Source organism: Meles meles, chromosome 8, assembly GCF_922984935.1.
Source record: "Meles meles chromosome 8, mMelMel3.1 paternal haplotype, whole genome shotgun sequence".
Taxonomy (NCBI): domain Eukaryota; kingdom Metazoa; phylum Chordata; class Mammalia; order Carnivora; family Mustelidae; genus Meles; species Meles meles.
Window position 1 is genome coordinate 11,607,729 of NC_060073.1, and position 18,220 is coordinate 11,625,948.

The following is an 18,220-nucleotide window of genomic DNA, read 5'->3' on the forward strand; positions in this document are numbered from 1 at the left end:
AACTGCTCCAATTGTGGGGCGTTTTTTTGTTTGTTGTGTGTTTGTTTTGTTTTGTTTTAGAGAGAGCAACCAGGGAAGGGACAGAGGGAAAGGGGAAGAGAGGATCCCGAGCAGGCTCCACACTCAGTGTGGAGCCCAGCGCAGGGCTCGATCTCACAGCCAGAGATCATGACCTGAGCCAAAACCACAAGTCAGATGCTCAACCAACTGAACCACCCTGGGGCCCCCTTAACTGCTCCAATTGTGAACACCACCTCAGGCGGCTACTGTGTTAAATAATTCTTACTGGCTGTTTTGATTGTCATGCCTGGGAAAAGGCTGCATGAGGTGAGCAGGTGCTGAGTCAGGTCAGATCAGGAGAAGCCCTCATGCAGGAACCACCAGACAGGTCAGATAGTGACCGTTCCTTGGAGATTTAACTTCTGGGGAGCTTCAAACAGTCTGCTTCCTCCAGTGGTTGCTAGGCTGCTTGTGGGTTTTCATCTCTACCGTGACTGTGAGGCTGCTGGTTTTCAAGGCTACTGCCAAGCTGGGGAGAGGAAGATGGAAATAGGGCAAGTTAAAATGCCACAAAGCTCATTTTTCTTACTAGAATTCTGAAAAAGTTGATTTGGTTAGTTTTTGCCTACTGTTCTTAACTCATTTTATGGAGGAACAGATATATAAAGTCCTTATGTGAGCATTCTGAAGTGCCTATCTTCCTTTTCATATATTTTAAGCACTTCAATTTTTAGATCTTTATCTCACTGTCAAGTCTCAGAGACACAAATATTATATAAAGGAAGGCAGTCATAGAGCTTTCTTTGTTTTTCCACTATCCCTGGGAGCTGGAAAGGACACTTTACAGAAAAACAGGTGCATCAGCAGGATGGGACATAAGGTTACGGTATTGGGGAGTACAGATATTCTGAACTTATTTTGAACTTGATCTCTGGCCCTTACTAGCCTTGTGACCTTGGGGAAAATTACCTCTCTGAGCGCAGAGCCTTTGTTGATAAAAGGGGGATGTGGTAGGCTAAATAATGCTTCCCACCTCCCAAAATAATGTCCACATCCTAATCCCTGGAACTTGTGAATATCTCACTTCTCATCGTGAAAGGAACTTTGTAGGTGTGGCTAAATTAAAGATCTTGAGATGGGGAGGTTATTCTGCAGTATTTCTATAGGCTCAGTACAATCACAAAGGTTTTTTGGAGAGGGAGACTGGAGAATCAGAGGCAGTGATGACAGAGGCAAGAGTGACATTGGGAAGAGACCACAGGCCAGAGAATGCAGGTGGCCTCTGGTAGCTGGAAAAGGCAAGGAATGGATCTCCTACAGGGCCTTTGGAGGGAACACAGCCTTCTGATGCCTTGATTTTAGATTTCTGACTTCCAGCCATGTAACAGTCCTAAGAGCCGTGTTGTTGTAAGCTGTAACGTTTGTGGCAGTTGGTCCCAGCAGCAATAGAAACAAATACAGGGGACAACAGTGCCCATAGCTGAGGTGTCAGCAGGTATTTGTGTGCCCACTGTACGCTGGAGACTGTTCTCGGTGCTGTGGGTATGTAATGGTGGACAAAAGCCACTTTGCCCTCACTTAGCTTGCATTTTTTCTTTCCTTTCCTTTTTTCTTTCTTTCTTTCTTTCTTTCTTTCTTTCTTTCTTTCTTTTTTTTTTTAAAGAGGAAGAGAATGTGGTGAGTGGGAGGTGGGAAAAGACAGAAGCAGGGGAGAGAGAATTTCAAGCAGACTCCATACCCAGCACAGAGCCTGACATGGGGCTCAATCCCAAGACCTGAGCCAAAATCAAGAGCCTGTTGCTAAACCACCTGAGCCACCTAGATACCCCAGCTTGCATTGTGTTCTTAAGCAGACAAAAAAGTAAACACCTAAACTATAATAATTGTCAATAATTATTTCATTTTATATGGTGGTGATTCTATGAAGAAATAGAGCAAGGAGAGATGGGGGTGAGTGGCAGAGAAAGGAGTGGAGTGTGTTTGTGGTTCCTTGGACAAGGTCACCAAGGAAGTTCTCTCTGAAGAGATTACATTTGAGCAGAGACCTATCTAATAAAAAGAAGCCAACCAGAAGCAGATCTGGAGGAGTGTCCCAGCAGAGAGAACCCCTTTAAGATAAAGGCCCTTGAGAGGGGGCAAGCACAGCACATCTGAGAAGCACAAAGGCCACAGCAGCTTCCCAGAGCTATCCGAGCAGTCGGCAGGGGCCAGATCTTGTAGGGATTTTGTACACCAGGGAAAGGAGTTGAGTTTTGTTTTCATTGCAGTGGGAAGAAATGGAGAGATTTTATACAGTGCTGTACGTTGACTTGACATGTTTTAAACGGATTGCTTTGACCAGAGACTCAAGGGTGACTATAGTAGAAGCTGGGACCAAAATAGAGTTGTTAGCTTCAGGCAAGAGATGATGGTGGCTTTATTATTGTTTTTTTTTTTAATTTATCTATTTGTCAGAGAGAGAGAATGAGCGAGCAAGCAGAAGCAGGAGGAGCAGCAGGCAAAGGGAGAAGCAGGCTCCCCACCCAGCAGGGAGTCTGACATGGGACTAGATCCCAGGACTCTGGGATCTTAATGTGAGCCGAAGGCAAATGCTAAACAACGGAGCCAGCCAGGTGTCCCTGATGGTGGTTTTAGACTGCACTGGTGGTGGAAGAGGAACTGAGCAGGAAACTTAGCATATGTTTAGGCGGCACAGATATTTGAAGGTGGTTGTGAAGATTAAATGAGCTAATATTTGAGGAGAGCATGGCCCAGTGCCTGGGACACAGCAGGTGCTGGCAGCAGGGCAGCTGCCGTTGCCCATGGTGTCATTGTCATCACTGCTGCTGCAGCCATTAAGGCTGTTTTAATCTCTTACACGAGAAAGACAGAAAGACACATGATTAGTCTTCTGTGCATCAGTGGTTACAGAGGGAGCTTAGACTTTCACTGGTCCTGTAACTGTATTAGTCAATATGTATATAAAGATACACACATAGGGGAACCTGGGTGGCTCTGTTGGTTACGCATCTACTCTTGATTTTGACTCAGGTTATGATCTCAGGGTCCTGGGATCGAGCCCCATGTCGGGCTCCACGCGCAGTGAGGAGTCTGCTTGAGATTCACTCTCCCTCTGCCCCCACACCTCCGCTTGTACACGTGCGTGCACACACTCTCGCTCTCTCTCTCTCAAATAAATAAATAAAATCTTCTTAAAAAGATATACATATATGTATAGTTCTTGTATATATGTATAAATTCTTAATTATTTTGGATCTCTAGTCACTTCTGTTCACCTCATTTTTTGGTTTGGTATGTGAAATGAACTCAGAGGGACAAGAGAAGATTGGATCTCCTGAGTGCCCATTATGTTTCAGGCATTTTACTGGGCAAATAAACAGTATTTACTGTACAACAAATTGTGTTTACTCCAAGTCTACAGATGACAAAGCTGAGGCCAAGGAAAATTACAAATCATGCAGGATATATTACTCTAATGCAGTTCTTTGCTAACCGCTCAGATTCATGCAGACCCCATAAGTCAAGGGCACAGGCTCCAACAAGACTCCTCACCGCAGGGGCCAGCCACAAGTTTGGGGGTCCCCAGGCCCTCTGTACTTCCGACCAACTGGCTTTACTTTCGGTAATTTGCTAGGATGACTCAAAGAACCCAGGAGAGAACTGTCCTCACTATCATCGTTTCAGTATAAAGGGTACAAATCAGGACCGGCCAAATGGAGAGACACACAGGGCAAGGTCTGCAAGGGTCCTGAACTTAGAGCTTCCATTCCTTCGCCCATGGAATCAGGGCCCATAATCCTCCTGGCACATTGATGTGTTCACAAACCAGGAAGCCACACCAAGCCCCACTGTCCAGAGATTTTACTAGGGTTTCATTAGGTGGGCATGATTGAACGATTGGCCCCATGACTACACTCAATACCCAGGCCTCCTTCCCTCCCTGGAGAGAAGGGAATACCATTTCCAAGAGGTCAGGAAGTCCATCGGATAGCAAGTGATTCAAGGCCCCAAGTCTCTAACACATAGTTGATTTTTCTGGCCTGGCTCATCCTGAGCATAAGCTATCCAGAGGCCCACCATGTTACCTCACTGACATAAGCTCTTAAGGCGCCATGAATAACAAGGATACTACTATTACTTGGGAAGGTCCAAGGTTTTAGAGGTTCCCTCCCAGGAACCATTTTCCAAAGTCAGGTAAATTCTTTATTTTACAGCCCGGGGTCACACCTTTAATGAGTGCTGGATCTGGGATTCAGTCCATTTCTGCCGGATTCCAAAGCCCCTGCTCTATCCACTATTCCATTACTGTTAAGGCCCTTAGAAAAGTGGTTTACTTCAGGTCACACAGCTAGTTACTAACAAGAAGGCCTGGCCTCCTCCAGGCCTGACTACCCATGTGTGCTCCTTTCCACAGTTCACTTTTATTTTTTCATGTTGGGGTAGATTTGATCTGTTCTTGTACATTTTGCAACTTGTGTGGCAGGCACAGTTGGTGAAAAGATTGGAGCTTTTGCTTTCATTTCTATTTCTACAATTGCAGGATATTGCTTCCTAGCTACGCGCTATCCATTGTCAGTGTTGGTTAGCATTTAGTTATAGTTCATTCATAAATTTAAAAATGAAGTGAAAAAATTCAATCAGTGCTTCCAACATTTAAGAAGATTATAAAGCCCTTTTGGTTTATTGTTTTCCTTTTAAAAGTAAGAAATGTTAATAGAAGAAAATCAATCCATTGTTACTTGTAGCGAACATGGTGGTATTATTCTAATACTTGTCTTAATTTGTGTACCTCTCTCTGTTTCCAGGTAGCATCCACTGTATTTTCCATGCAACTGGGCACCACTACACTTGGAAGAAGGTTACCACAACGGTGCACAACATTATTGTGGGCAAGTTGTGGATAGATCAGGTAAGCAGAGGTGCCCAAAGTGTTCTGAAGTTCGTGAGAATACGTTTGTAGGTACATCTTTGCAGTATCAAGGACATGTGAACTGGCCCCACATTGTTGTTACTGATTTATCCATTTCTCCTAACGAATTGCTCTCAGCCAGAAGCCCCACCCCAACCTCCCGAGTTTCTATACCACAGATTATTTCTTATGAATGACCAATTTATAACATTCATTCTGTAACTACTCTACCAGGACTGTGTTAACTACTATGCAAGTACTACAAAATAATAAACACAACTCCTACTCTTCATCCTTTCATTATTTATCAGACATGACTGCTAGGCAGAGGGCTAGGTCTTAGGGATACAAAGCCAGATAAGACATTGTCCTTCAAGGAGTTATTGTATCATTGGCAACAACATGACAAATAGGTATAAATTGAAAAATGTTAACAAAATATGCTAGTGTTAAGAGCTGTACTAAGGGGTCACCTGGGTGGCTTAGTGGGTTAAAGCCTCTGCCTTAGGCTTGAGTCGTGATCCCAGGGTTCTGGGATCAAGCCCCGCATTGGGCTTTTTGCTCCGTGGGGAGTTGCTTCCTCCTCTCTCTCTGCCTGCCTCTCTGCCTACTTGTGATCTCTCTTTCTCTGCCAGATAAATAAATAAAATCTTTAAAAAAAAAAAAAAGAGCTGTACTAAGATAACATCTAAATAATTGTCAATCTGCTCTTAAGACGATGGTTGCAATAAAGTCAGAAAAGAAAGGGAAAAGCAGTCAGGAAAACCTACACGGTAGATGTGGGAATTAAGCTGAGGTTTTATTGTTGCTGTTGTCTTGTTTCGTTTTGGATTTTATTTATTTATTTTAGAGAGGAGGGGACAAGCAAGGGGGAGGGGCAGAGAGAGAGAAGTGGGAGAGAGAGAATCTCAAGCAGATTCCACACTAAGCACAGAGCCCAATGCAGGGCTTTGACTCACGGCCCTGAGATCATGACCTAAGCTGAAACCAAGAGTTAGTTAACTGACTGAACCACCCAGGCACCCCAAGCTGAGTCTTAAAGTGGTTTGGGATTTAGAAGATAGAGGAGAAAATAAAGTGTAGAAAGGCCCATTATATGTGACCTTGTAATTATGAGTAGAGTACTTTGATTTAACCACAGAGTTCATGAAGGGTATGAGTGGAGGGTTGGTGGGAAAGGTAAATTATCATGTGAATATCACTCTATGTGCTGAAAGGCAAATCTTGCCACCTAACATGAGACACATGATTGACAGAAAACCAGAAGGCCATTTGATCTTGATCCCAATCTGGAATACCAAGGTTCCGAAGGGATTTCACAGCTTGTTGGGGTCGGCTGAGACTGGAATCCTTAAGCAAGGGAGTCTGAAAGTATACGATGGAAAAGTGAAGAATTATGAGGCGTGGGGTCTGGCAGATATTCAAGTCCTCCGGTCTTAATAAAATCAATCCATCATGCTTTTTATTTTATAGTCTGGTGAAATTGATATTGTGAATCACAAGACGGGAGACAAGTGCAATCTTAAATTTGTTCCTTATAGCTACTTCTCTCGTGATGTAGCAAGAAAGGTAAGAGAAGTTGGAGTTTAAATGTTTTTCTTTAGTGTGTGTCTCTTAGAAAGCCTACTCTTTGGGGGCTGGTATAGATGATGGATCAGGAGAGTGTCTAAACATATATATCTCCTAAATATGAATGTGGTGATTTTAAAAAAAAAAGGCGAGGTAAAGGAGAAAGTCAGCAGGAAGGGGGACTAGATTGTATTACCAAACCAAATCATTGTGTTTTCTGGTAAAGACGTTAAATAAGAAAGTAAAAGTCAAGAGCAAGGAGAGAGTGAAAATGGGAAACACAGAGGAAGGACCAATAGAAGGATTTCAGGAAGAAGGATGGTCAGTTTGACCGCTGTGAGGTCTAAGCACGAGTCCTGTGTCAACACCATAGCGGAACTGCGCCATGAGTTTGATGGAGAGTAAAGAAGAGCTGGGGAGTTAAATCTGTTTGTGGCTGTCTCTGAAGAAAGAAGATACCAGAGAGAAGAGAAAACCATAGGAAGAAGAAAATACCATAATTCTGAGTACCATTCAGATCCTTTTCCTGCATATATCATTGCAACGAAAATCCCTATACAACAAAATGATGAAATCCCAACTCATGGCTCATTTATTTTAAGCAGCTCAAAAAAGTTTACCAAAATAATTTTGGTGTCCCATGGTGTTTGTCGTAGCAGAATTTAACCATTATTGACCATAGGACCTTTGTTTCCTGAGTAGTCAGGTAAGCTAACCCATAGCGAATGCTGTACTCCAAAGCCCTACTCTCCATCATTGTAGGTGACAGGGGAAGTGACAGATCCATCAGGAAAAGTTCACTTTGCCCTTCTGGGGACATGGGACGAGAAAATGGATTGTTTCAAAGTACAACCAGTCGTTGGGGAAAATGGGGGTGATGCTCGGCAGAGAGGCCATGAGGCAGAAGAAAGCAGGGTCATGCTATGGAAAAGGAACCCTTTACCGTGAGTATCAGTATGCATGCTGTCCAGGTAATACTTTGACCTCCACCTTGGAGCAGTACTGATGGCATTTCTGCCTGCCTTCCCACTTAATTATGTGAAGGATCAAGCCAGGGAAATAAAAAGCTTTGGAGAGATTACCAGAAGGCCGTCACCATATGATTTGGGTTGTAATGGGCCTTGTCAAGAAAATTGAAACTAACCAAGTCACATCTGCCAAAAAATATTCATAATTTAGAGCAAAATGACTCAGAAACAGCTAGAGGAGAAAGATGCCTACGACCTGTTAACAACTTAGCTCGAGACCCAGTGGCAATATAAAGGTTCCTGAGGTCGTATACTGGAATTTGGAAAGAAGGTGGAGGCCATTTGTCTCCTGTCATCTCCTATGTCCAGTCTATAGTAAGAGCCAAGATTATCCCAGAAGGAGGTTACAAAGAAAGCAAAGGAAATACGAATAAGGAATTTTCATTCAGTAGAAGGTTCATTTTTCCTAAGGCATTTCTTCCTAATCTCCGCTGAGCACAGCACAAGCCCAGCAAACTCCTGTAGCTAGTGATGCCCAAGAAGGGGATGGGGATGGTCCAGTCTGGGTCTCTGCTGCACGAGGGGAACCTGCCGCCGTCCTAGAGTCTGTCCATCTGTAGAACAGCCTTGAGGAAGCCGTCTTTTGGCAGGGTGCTTGGTTGTTGCCCCTTACCAAGGGTCTGGGCTTTGGCGTTACCCTTCATCTTTCTCATCCTTGATTTGTAGGAAGAATGCGGAAAACATGTACTACTTCTCAGAGCTTGCTCTGACGCTCAACGCCTGGGAAAGCGGCACTGCCCCCACAGACAGCCGATTGCGGCCTGACCAGAGACTGATGGAAAATGGGCGCTGGGATGAAGCCAATGCTGAGAAGCAGCGCCTGGAGGAAAAGCAAAGACTTTCCAGAAAGAAGAGAGAAGCAGAAGCTATGAAAGCCACAGAGGATGGTAACGAACCCGTTTTCCACTCTCTCGATGGGTGGAGAATCATTTGGTATGTTTCTGGCTCTCAATCTGTTTTTCTTTACACACTTTCCCTTTTAGGCACACCCTATGATCCCTATAAGGCGCTGTGGTTTGAGCGGAAGAAGGACCCCGTTACCAAGGAGCTAACCCATATTTATAGGGGAGGATACTGGGAGTGTAAAGAAAAACAGGACTGGACCTCATGCCCGGACATTTTCTGAAGTGGCAGCAACGAGAAGGAGGAGGATCCAAAGGAGAAGAGGACAGAGGATGTGCGGGAAAGCTGGCGTTTGGGACTCTGACCGAGCGCCTTCCTCCAGTTTGTCTGTCTTAACCAATCATTTTGTCCAAATCAATCACCAGATGCAGACACCAGTGGTGGTGATTGGCTGGTTGCCTTAGCTGATTGAAACTGAAATCGACTTACTAGGTACCTGTGTGTGTGAGGGGGAGGTTTAGTGGCTGGAGTGGGGCACTGCTCCACTTCTGCGGTCAGGTGTTCCTGGCTCGTCCTCCTCCCTCTGCCCCCACTTTAGGATGACGTCATTCACCCTCCCCTGTAGCATCCTGCTCAGCCAAGGTCTGCGTGAGGTGATGATTGGGGGCATTTTGGTGCTGTTCAGAGCGAGAGCTGAATTTAGAAGCTCCTTGAAAGGAGCACGTAAGACTTAACCAATGGAGGCATCGTGAGTGACCGCGGTGGAGCTTAGGCATGGCGTCACAAGATGGGGTCCCGCACGGGGTCAGTCTCATGGGGCGTCTGCCCCGAGATAACTACAGTATCAGAACAATTGCAAGGGGACTTGTTCTGTAAGATTGGAACACTCAGACTGACATTTCTCGGAAGTTTCTATCTTCATTTGTGTAACCTACCCTTCTGCTGTCCTCTATCTTTGACAGCAACCGGAGGCCACTTTGGGGGTTGGTAGGAGGGTTGTGTTATCCTCACAAGGGAGTTTATGGACTTCCTCACGCGGGGAACTTGTGAGAACACAAGGCAGGGTGGAAAAGACTGCTAGCCACTTTGCTTTCCCAGTTCCTCCTCATCCCCATTCTTCATTGCCTTTCTTGCTCCTCCCTCCTCCACCTCCCTCCTTCTCTCCTCCCTCCTCTCTCTCTCTCTCTCAGCGCAATACCAGTTTGGGTCTGTGCCCCAGTGTGGAGCAGAGCATTACCTGTCCCACTCTGATATGTTTCAGAATTTGAGAGAAGGAGTTAATTTGAAACAAAAGTTTTCACCATCTCTCAAGCCCCATGGACTGGAGCCACCTCTCAAATAATGTGTTAAATATCTGTATATTATATATATGTAGAGAAAAATCTAATTTTTTTGTTTGATTTTCCTTCTTCCCATTAAGAATCTTGTTTTTTGATATCCTTTATCTCCCTGGGACTCTCTCTTGGACACACTGATGTGGAATGGAGCCTCCTGTTTTCCCTCCTTTAGGGGCAGACAGACTCAGACCGTGAGCAGGATCACTTCCGGCAGTTACTGAACAGGGACTCAATCCCGGGTCTGTATCACCACGTGCCCACTGCTGTCTAAGTTCTGCTCTCCTAATGACCTGAGTCTTGAAAATGAAATCCCAACTCTTTCCTGCCTTTTTTCCTTCTTTCGTTAGGAAGAGCATGGGTAGAGAGTCAGGACCGTAGTTTCCAGTTTAATTCCACCTCTGCCCAAATCCCAGCACACACAGCTGATTCCCAAAAGACACTTCTTCCTATGATGTGGGGCTGAAAGTGCTGTCATGTGGGGTGGGTAAGAGAACTACTCCTGTCGGGCCCTGGCTTCCTTCATTTTGTGTTCTGTATTTGTTTCAGTTGTCTCGTTCAGGAATCCACCCCTGTGCAGCCCACCCTTGGTTGAGGATCACAAATTGAGGTGCCTTCCTTGTATGCTTTCTGTTCGTGTTTTTCGTTTCTGTTCCTTAACTGCTGAGCCTCAGCCAGTGTGGGTCCTGGGGGAAATATCATTCCAGAGGAAGCCATCCCTGCATGGAAATTGGATTTATACTGGGTAAATTAGTACTTCTGTTCCTTCCTCGCCATTCCTCCCTTCCTAGCTGTGAGGCACTTGAGAGAGGGGCAACCACTGGGGAGTTTCCTCCTAAGACCCCGACTCCCAAGCTAAGCGCGGGATTGTGCTGGGGCTTCTTTCAAGGAGGCCCGCTAAGGCCGTGACCTTATAGGGGGCTTTAGCCAGAGCAGGAATTCCTCAACCAAACCGAACGTCTCTGCTTTATCCCCCACCTTTCTTCTTCCACCATCTGCGCTACATTTCCCAGCCTGATCCCCAGTCCAATTCCTGCTAATGGAGAAGCTCCGAGTCCTTCAGGTGAAATGAAGTCACATCAAGACAAAACTATATATATTTTCGGTTTTTTTGCCTTATTGTTTTTTTTTTTTCCAAGAAAACTACTAAATTAAATAATTTTTAAAAAGCCATATCTTTGTCTGATTCCCTTGACTCCTACTAGATCACAACTTGGGGCGGGGGGAGGGACGCTGGAGAACTGGCCAGGTGCCGGTTTGTTCTTGGGAATCAGGCAGCTGATCTTTGTGAGCAGTTGAAAGAAAAAGGGGGCGTGGGTTTCCAGATGTCTCAGCTGTTCGACAACATTCTCAGGGCCTGTGGACAGAAGAGTAGTTTTAAGAGCCCTTCCCGCTTTAATGGAATGTAACCATCAGTGCCGCCCACCCTTGGTATAGGGGAATAGTTTCTAGTGTTTTTGATGTTGGACCCATTTCACTTCAAAAAACAAAAGTTTTCTTGAATTTAATTTTTCTTGCCCGTTTAGATTTTCAGATTCTTAGCTGTTCCACGTAGGGATTCAAATTCTGTACTTTGCAACATAAGCAATTGAGTACTGATTTGAAGGCCTTGGGAGAGCATTAAGGACTGGAAAGATGGTTGGTCAGTTTTTCTCTATAAAGTTCAGGGAGAGGGTCAGGGTGGGCAAAGAAATCAAAGGGGCCCAGAGAGGCTGCACACAGGTCCTGCCCTGTGGCTGAGCGTCTGCTTCTGTGTTCAGTATGCTGAGTTAGGAGTTCTGAACATTGTCCAGCCTACACTTGAACAATTTTAAGAGCTAAGTGTTAGAATCGTCATGTGAGGTACAGAGAAGGCATGAGGGAAAAAAAACTCCTAATTTAAATAAATTCACTAAGGTTACACGGCTGATGGGTTAGTCACGGTGTTGGAATTCAAAGCTGGGTTTGTTTGACCCCCAAGTCTGTGACCCCTACAACCTTGTGTTCTAGGAGAAGCTGGGTTGAAAAGCAGCTGACAGTGAAGTCATTTCCTCCTCACATCATGCAGTAAAGCATACTTCTGTTTTCAGAGGCATAGTGATGTGGGTAGCACCACTTTGGAGGTCTGCCTGAAGGAAGGAGCATCCTTGAAGTTCAGCCTCCAGATGCCTTGATTTCTCAGGGCTATCGTGTCCACAAAATTAGCTATGTTGCCAGAGGTGATTTTCCTAGCCTGGTTCTTGGGAAGGCCATGCATCTGTTCAAGTCATTTGCCTGATTCACATTGCTGGGCTTGATGGTAAGTTTCAGGACCTTAAGGGCTTTTTTTCTAGCAAGCTAAAAATCATTGCAGTAGACACCTGCTGTTTGTGACAGTTATATCTGGCTACCTTGAATAGCCCTGTGCCTTATAACTTCCTCCAATAGGGGCAGTCAAATGTACCCGAGACATTTTAACAATCCCTTCTTTAGTCCTTCCATGGGCTGCTATGACCTGATGGGTCGTGATGTGGATCCTGCCACACTTACTCATGATTCAAAATTATAACACTTGTGAGGGACCCCTGAAGTCCCACAAAAATGGTAAACCTTTAAATTTCAAGGCCTATTCTACTTTTGGCAAGATAAGTGAAAACCAACCCCAAAAGGAGATGTAGAAATCTTTGGAAGTTATTCACTATAAAGCATATACCCAGTAAAACTCTAAGACAGTCATCAAAATGTAGAGCTTGCTTCTAAAAGTTACAAAGCTTTTGCCCCTTGATCTGTCCTGCCCTGTGGGAAGCATTTCAAGCCTCTCAGGGCTTTTCCTTCCAAGTTCAGACAATAATGTTAGTATAGTCTCCTCAGGCCTTCCTCCCGACTAGCTTTTCGGTTCACACAGACCCCTCAGGGGAAGGAAGCAGGGTGGCCTCAGGAGTTGTGTTTAGAGTCAAGAACTAGAAAGCTCGAATCCTCTATAAATAACTTTGCAGAGATCATACTTGAATTTAACCAGGTGATTTTAAAAGTTTAGTAAAGAATCAGTTGGGCCTGAGATATGGCTTTCTCTCTTTTCTTCCCTCTTGTCTCTCTCAACATTGACTGCAGTCTGTTATGTAACATACATTAGGGTTACAAATGACAAGAAAGAGCTCTGATAAACAGGCAATTACAGTCTGGTTTGGTAAATGGTGTAAAAGCACTGGAGGGGGCCACCAGCCCATTATTGGGAGGACAAGAGGGATGGGATAGAGGCGTGTCCGAGAAGGCGTCTGGAACTAGGAGAATGTATCCGCATTGGGAGCTGCAGGCTTAATAGGGGTAGGGAAGGGCAGTGTATAGAAAGCAGCATGGACAAAAACGAAGAAGAGCAAAGTCTAGGAAAGCATCCTGAGTTTGGACGGCTGCATGAATGGCTAGAGTTCAGAGTCCAGGAGGAAGCAATGATAACGGTGCTGGAGAGAGGAAGGGCCCAAGTTCTGGAAGTCTGTATACCTCATAAAGAGAGAAGTTTCGGGTTTTGAAACATGGCAGATGACATGGACCAGGAACAAAAACCAACACCGTAGTAGAAACCCTGGATATCATCAGGCTCAGCCCCGATGAGCGAATTTAAAGTGAAAGTGAGAAATGACTGAGAACTTCAAGGCAGATTACATGCTTATCACCAGCATTTAAATATGATATAGGGAGATATGGAAGAAACTGACTACTATAGAAATTGATAAGGAAACTTACAAAGAGATATATAAATTAACAAAATAATATGCTGATGCTTTTTGTCTGGGGAAATGGTGTTGTACTAGTTGTCCCCCCCCATTGAGAGTTGGCTGAAACAAAAGAATTTATTGTGTATGGAATATAGGAGATTTAGTAGGATTGCCTCTTTAAATGTAGAAGACATTCAAAAGAGAAACCTGCGTAAATTGTGGTATTAAGAAATGACCAAGGATTCTTCCACTCCTGAAATGAATTGATTTGAAGATAACTAAAAAAAAAAAAAAATCCTTTTTTTTTTTTTTTTCTTAATCCATTCATTTGTCAAGAGAGAGAGAGCAAGAATGGGGAGCGGCAGGCAGAGGGAGAAGCAGGTTCCCTGCTGAGCAGGATCCAGTAGGACTCAATCCCTGGACCCTGGGATCATGACCAGAGCTGAAGGCAGACACTACATGGACAGAGCCACCCAGGCATTCCAGATAACTCAAAAATTCTTAAGCTAAAGGGCATTTTAGTTTTTTTCCAGTCCTTTCAATAAATGTGATCACCAAGATGAGAATTCTTTTTTCAGGAATTGATTTGTTCTGTTGTTTTTTCAGACAATTTCTGATTTTTTCCCTTTAAATTAAATTTGATGTTTCTTCTTTTGACAAAAAGAAGAAGAAGGAGGAGGAGGAGGAGGAGGAGGAGAAGGAGAAGAAGATGATGATGTAGTAGTAGAAGAAGTAGTAGTAGTCTTGGTTTTTGCTCTCAACTAGGGAGTCGGTGAAGGATTTTTAAGCAGGGTGATGTGTTCCAGTGTGAACTTACAGGTAGGAAGATAATGAAGAGGTTGGGAAAGATGTAAGAATGAAGAGAAGTGGAAGGATTCCAGAAATACTGAACTGGAATGAAGAGCGCTTGGATCTGATGATAGGTGGAGAGCAGCAGGAGATGCAAAATTATGAAACAGGAGGAGGTGAGATAAAATCAGCTTTAAGGGGATATGATTAAACCACAGCTTGCTTCTCAGAGTTTGGGAAAGGTCTCAGCCAATTCCACTTTTTGAATGTGTCTGTATATTTGAAAGTTTAAAAAACCCAAGGTGGGGTTACAAAAATTGAGGTATATTTTAAAGATTTAGGTTTAGCAAAACAGTGCTTTTAACATACAGATGCAGCGACTCCATGCATACCTCTAGGGGTAACATGGAAAAGTCACATTTGATCTTTTACAAATGGCCTTCCTGTTCAATTTCATACATTTCTTGAGTCCAAACCACTGAGCAATGTAAAATTATTCGTAATTTCTGGGGGCGCCTGGGTGGCTCAGTGGGTTAAAGCCTCTGCCTTTCGCTCAGGTCATGATCCTAGAGTCCTGGGATAGAGCCCCACATCGGGCTCTCTGCTTGGCAGGGAGCCTGCTTCCTCCTCTCTCTCTCTCTGCCTGCCTCTCTCCCTACTTGTGATCTCTATCTGTCAAATAAATAAATAAAATCTTAAAAAAAAATTATTCGTAATTTCTGGCTTATAAACAGAAGCTTGGCTTTGTCACCTAATATTTGCTAAATGCTGACCCCCAGCCGAACTCATCCTGAACTCTTTTGTTACAACCAAACAAATTAGTATTTCATTACGGAAATACAGAAAGTGCTTCTGACAAGTAGCCGAAATAGCTCAGTTGGGAGAGCGTTAGACTGAAGATCTAAAGGTCCCTGGTTCGATCCCGGGTTTCGGCAGTGGTTTTAGATGCCCCCAGTCAGTGTCATCCCTTCTCGCTGGGTGGCACCAGACACAATTCCCAGTTGTCCCAATTCTCACCCATACGAACTTAGAATGGACGCAGAACTACTCATTTCTTCTTCTTTTTTTAAACCTTTCCCAGAGGGAGGACTGAACACCGAAAAAGGGATTTATACCGTTTCTAAACTGCTGTGTATTAAGTCAGGCTCCCTTCGCTGACCTTGAGTCTGGCTGAGACCACGCTCTCGCTCTCCCTACGCACCTCGAGCCGCTAACTTGCTTCTGGATCTCTCCCGCCCTCTCGTTCCAGTTTCCCGCGACGTTCCAGGAGCTGCTGGCGCTGGGACCTGTCTCCGCGGGTCCGTGCCACTAGCACGCCCGGGCTCCGCAGGGGACTTGACTGCCCGGCGGCCGCCAGCCAGGTGCAGAGCGCAGGGCGCGGGGCTCGGTCCCGGGCGTGCCGGGGCTCGGTGGGGATGGCGGGCAGCCCGGGCCCCCTCTCGGCCGGAGAAGCCCTCTATTTCGGTTTGGTCTAGCTGGTTTAACGATAACAAAGACCTAGCACAGCTTTCGGCGGCGGTGGTGGTGAGTATGGAAAGCCCTTTCTGGTTCGTGTCTACACCACGGTTACCAAATCAAATACAGGACGCCCAATTAAATTTGAATTTCAAAGAAACAATGAATGTTTTTTAGTATAAATATATCCCAGATACTGCGTGGACCATACAAAATACACACTCGTTTCTTAGAAATTTAACTGTAACTGAATTTGTATTTGCCAAATCGCAAACCACTATTGTGTATCATATATACATACAGACGCTCTGAACGGGCTGCGCCCCCTGCCCCACCGCGCCCCAGCAAATATACTGAGAAACTACGTTCTGGACGATCCGGTTTCGGAACACGCTGGTAGGTTCTTATTCTCAACATCTCGCCACATACAAAACGCGTTTGCGCTCATCACCAAAGCTGGCCGTGGCAAAGATCCCCAGGAAACGCGCCATCCTACCTGGCCCGGGCTTCCAGAGCTGTTTACATTGGTCTGGGATGGTGGTGGGAGGGAGGGGAATTTGGAGGCTCTGGGCTGGATCTTAGTAGTTGTAATAGTAATAATAGTTGTAGTAGTAGGAATAATAATAATAGTAGTAGTAGTACTAATAATAATCGTTGTAGTAGTAATAATAGTAATCATTATTGTTATATAATATATAATACATAATACATTATCATAACAGTAATAAGTATAACAATACTTATATATTATATAATATATATTACATTATTAATAATACTTATTACTTATTAAGATGGTGAATAATACTTATTGCTGTATTTATTGATATACTTGTTAAGATGAATAATAATATTACTCATACTTACTATTACATGGTAAGGTGATGAGTCACTCTGTCAAGATAGTGCAATGGAACAACACACACTCAGGGATGCCTTCTTTCTGGCTGGACACCAGGCTGGGACATGGGGAGAGAGAATGGAGATTCAGTCCTCATGTTCTAAAAACCCTAGCTGTGGTGAAAGGCAAAATGCAGAAGTATTGCTTTGGGACCTATTTATGTGCCCTCTTCTTTCTGCTCGTCTGGACCAAGACAATAGCTGATGAGGGGCTTTGTCCCCCAATTCTTTGTGTTCTTGGGTGGAAGGGTGCATTTTGATGAGGGACTCTTGAAATCTAATGATGGCCAAAAGGAAGGAAAGCAAAATGATAAACTAATACATAGAGGACTTCCAAGTTTGCATGATGTATGTCAGCAATGACAGGGAGTTTTATAGGTCACTGTGGCTAGGCTGTGGTGTGGTGCCTGGTTGTTTACTCAAACACCAGTCTAGGTGCTGCTGTAAAGGTGTTTAGATGTGACGAACATGTAGATCAGCAGACTTTGAGTAAAGCAGATCACCCCCTGAAATGTGGCTGGGCCTCAACCATTCATCTGAAAGTTTAAGAGCAAAGACTGGGGTTTCCTGACGAAGAAGGAACTCTCTTCAAGATGGCAAATAGAAAACCGACCTAGGTCTCCATCATCTGACTCAAGCCCGCAACACCAAGTCTTACCTGAATTTCCAGTCTGTTGGCCTACCCAAAAGATTTTAAACTCGCCAACGCCCACAGCTGTGCACCAATTTTTTTAAATCTCTCTCTCTCTCTCTCTCTCAGTGTTGGTCCTTCCCAGTTTACAGCCCGAAGAGGAAAAGGTTGAATCCCCACGGGAGGGACTTGGGATCCAAGCAAGAAGTGCGAAGATTGGGTGGGTGTCTCTGCCAGCTTCTATTCTGCCTGCCTTCTGGTTGTCCGTCTGTGTTACTAAAGCACAAGTATTTCCCTCTATTAAAGCATTAGATTACGAGGTTCTGAAAGGTTTACTACCTCTATGCTTGCCTGGCGGACCTGTAGTAGATCCGCAGTGTAGCGGAGGTGAAGACCAGGGATGGTGCGGGTCACCAGAAGGTACTTCCCAGGGAGGATGGAGGTTAAACGGAGTTCTCACAGACCCTGGGGACAGGCGAGGGAGAGGAGTGAAAGGGAGGTGGTAACCCAGTTCGAGGAAACAGCATGCGTAAAGGCACGGGGTACCGCAAGGCAGCAAGGGATCTGTAATATGCAAAGAGTGGCGTGTGCCGCCCGGAGGTGGGAAGATGCAAGTTCGCCCGCGCAGGGCGGCGGGAGCACGAGTGCGCTGAGGCCCGGCCAGTGAAGGAGGGATGAAGGGGTGGGACCGGGTGGGACGGGGTGGGAGGGGGTGGGGCGGGGGCGGAGGGGTAGGGGCGTGCTCTCCAGGCCCCCGCGCAGGTGCGAGGCTGCTGCTGGCGCTTCTGGCCGGAGCCCGCCCACATCATCTCATTTAATTAATACGCTTCGCGCTTCTTTTGAGGGGGGCACCTGAGATGGGGACCAGAACTGCGAAGGGGTGCTTCTCGGAAGAAGGGGCACTTGATACCTTTAACACTGCACTGAGATCGCCGACCCCGTGGTCTTTGCTTTTAGGGCAAATAAACGCGTGGCGGGATGGGGGTGGGGGTGGGGGGCAGTGAGTAAACGGCTTCTCCTTTCCTCAGGCTTTTGCAGAACTCAAGATTCATGTTTGCCAAGCAGTTTCTAAATAAAACGGGATGCTTTTT

At 45.2% G+C, this 18,220-nt stretch overlaps 1 protein-coding gene, 2 long non-coding RNA genes, 1 other non-coding gene and 1 pseudogene across 4 annotated transcripts in view; 4 read left to right on the top strand and 1 right to left on the bottom strand.

The window, feature by feature from the left end:
- Positions 1–10,856, top strand: part of LOC123948509 (oxysterol binding protein) — a 33,692-nt gene extending 22,836 nt beyond the window's left edge. Inside the window, exons 10-14 of the mRNA XM_046015691.1 lie at positions 4,806–4,909; positions 6,383–6,478; positions 7,241–7,422; positions 8,173–8,393; positions 8,490–10,856. Coding sequence (XP_045871647.1) covers positions 4,806–4,909; positions 6,383–6,478; positions 7,241–7,422; positions 8,173–8,393; positions 8,490–8,632 — 746 coding nt within the window. The 3' untranslated portion in view covers positions 8,633–10,856. The remainder of the gene's footprint in view (positions 1–4,805; positions 4,910–6,382; positions 6,479–7,240; positions 7,423–8,172; positions 8,394–8,489) is intronic.
- Positions 10,339–16,532, bottom strand: LOC123948512. The gene is made up of 2 exons (XR_006819983.1): positions 16,466–16,532; positions 10,339–11,040 (listed from the first exon to the last, which is right to left on the bottom strand). It is a non-coding gene; the product is annotated as an uncharacterized LOC123948512 (long non-coding RNA).
- On the top strand, positions 13,172–13,478 carry LOC123948510 (annotated as a pseudogene).
- On the top strand, positions 15,006–15,078 carry TRNAF-GAA. The gene has a single exon. It is a non-coding gene; the product is annotated as a tRNA-Phe (tRNA).
- Positions 15,350–17,429, top strand: LOC123948511. Its single transcript, XR_006819982.1, has 3 exons — positions 15,350–15,667; positions 15,902–15,994; positions 17,259–17,429. It is a non-coding gene; the product is annotated as an uncharacterized LOC123948511 (long non-coding RNA).
- Positions 17,430–18,220: the final 791 nt, after the last annotated feature.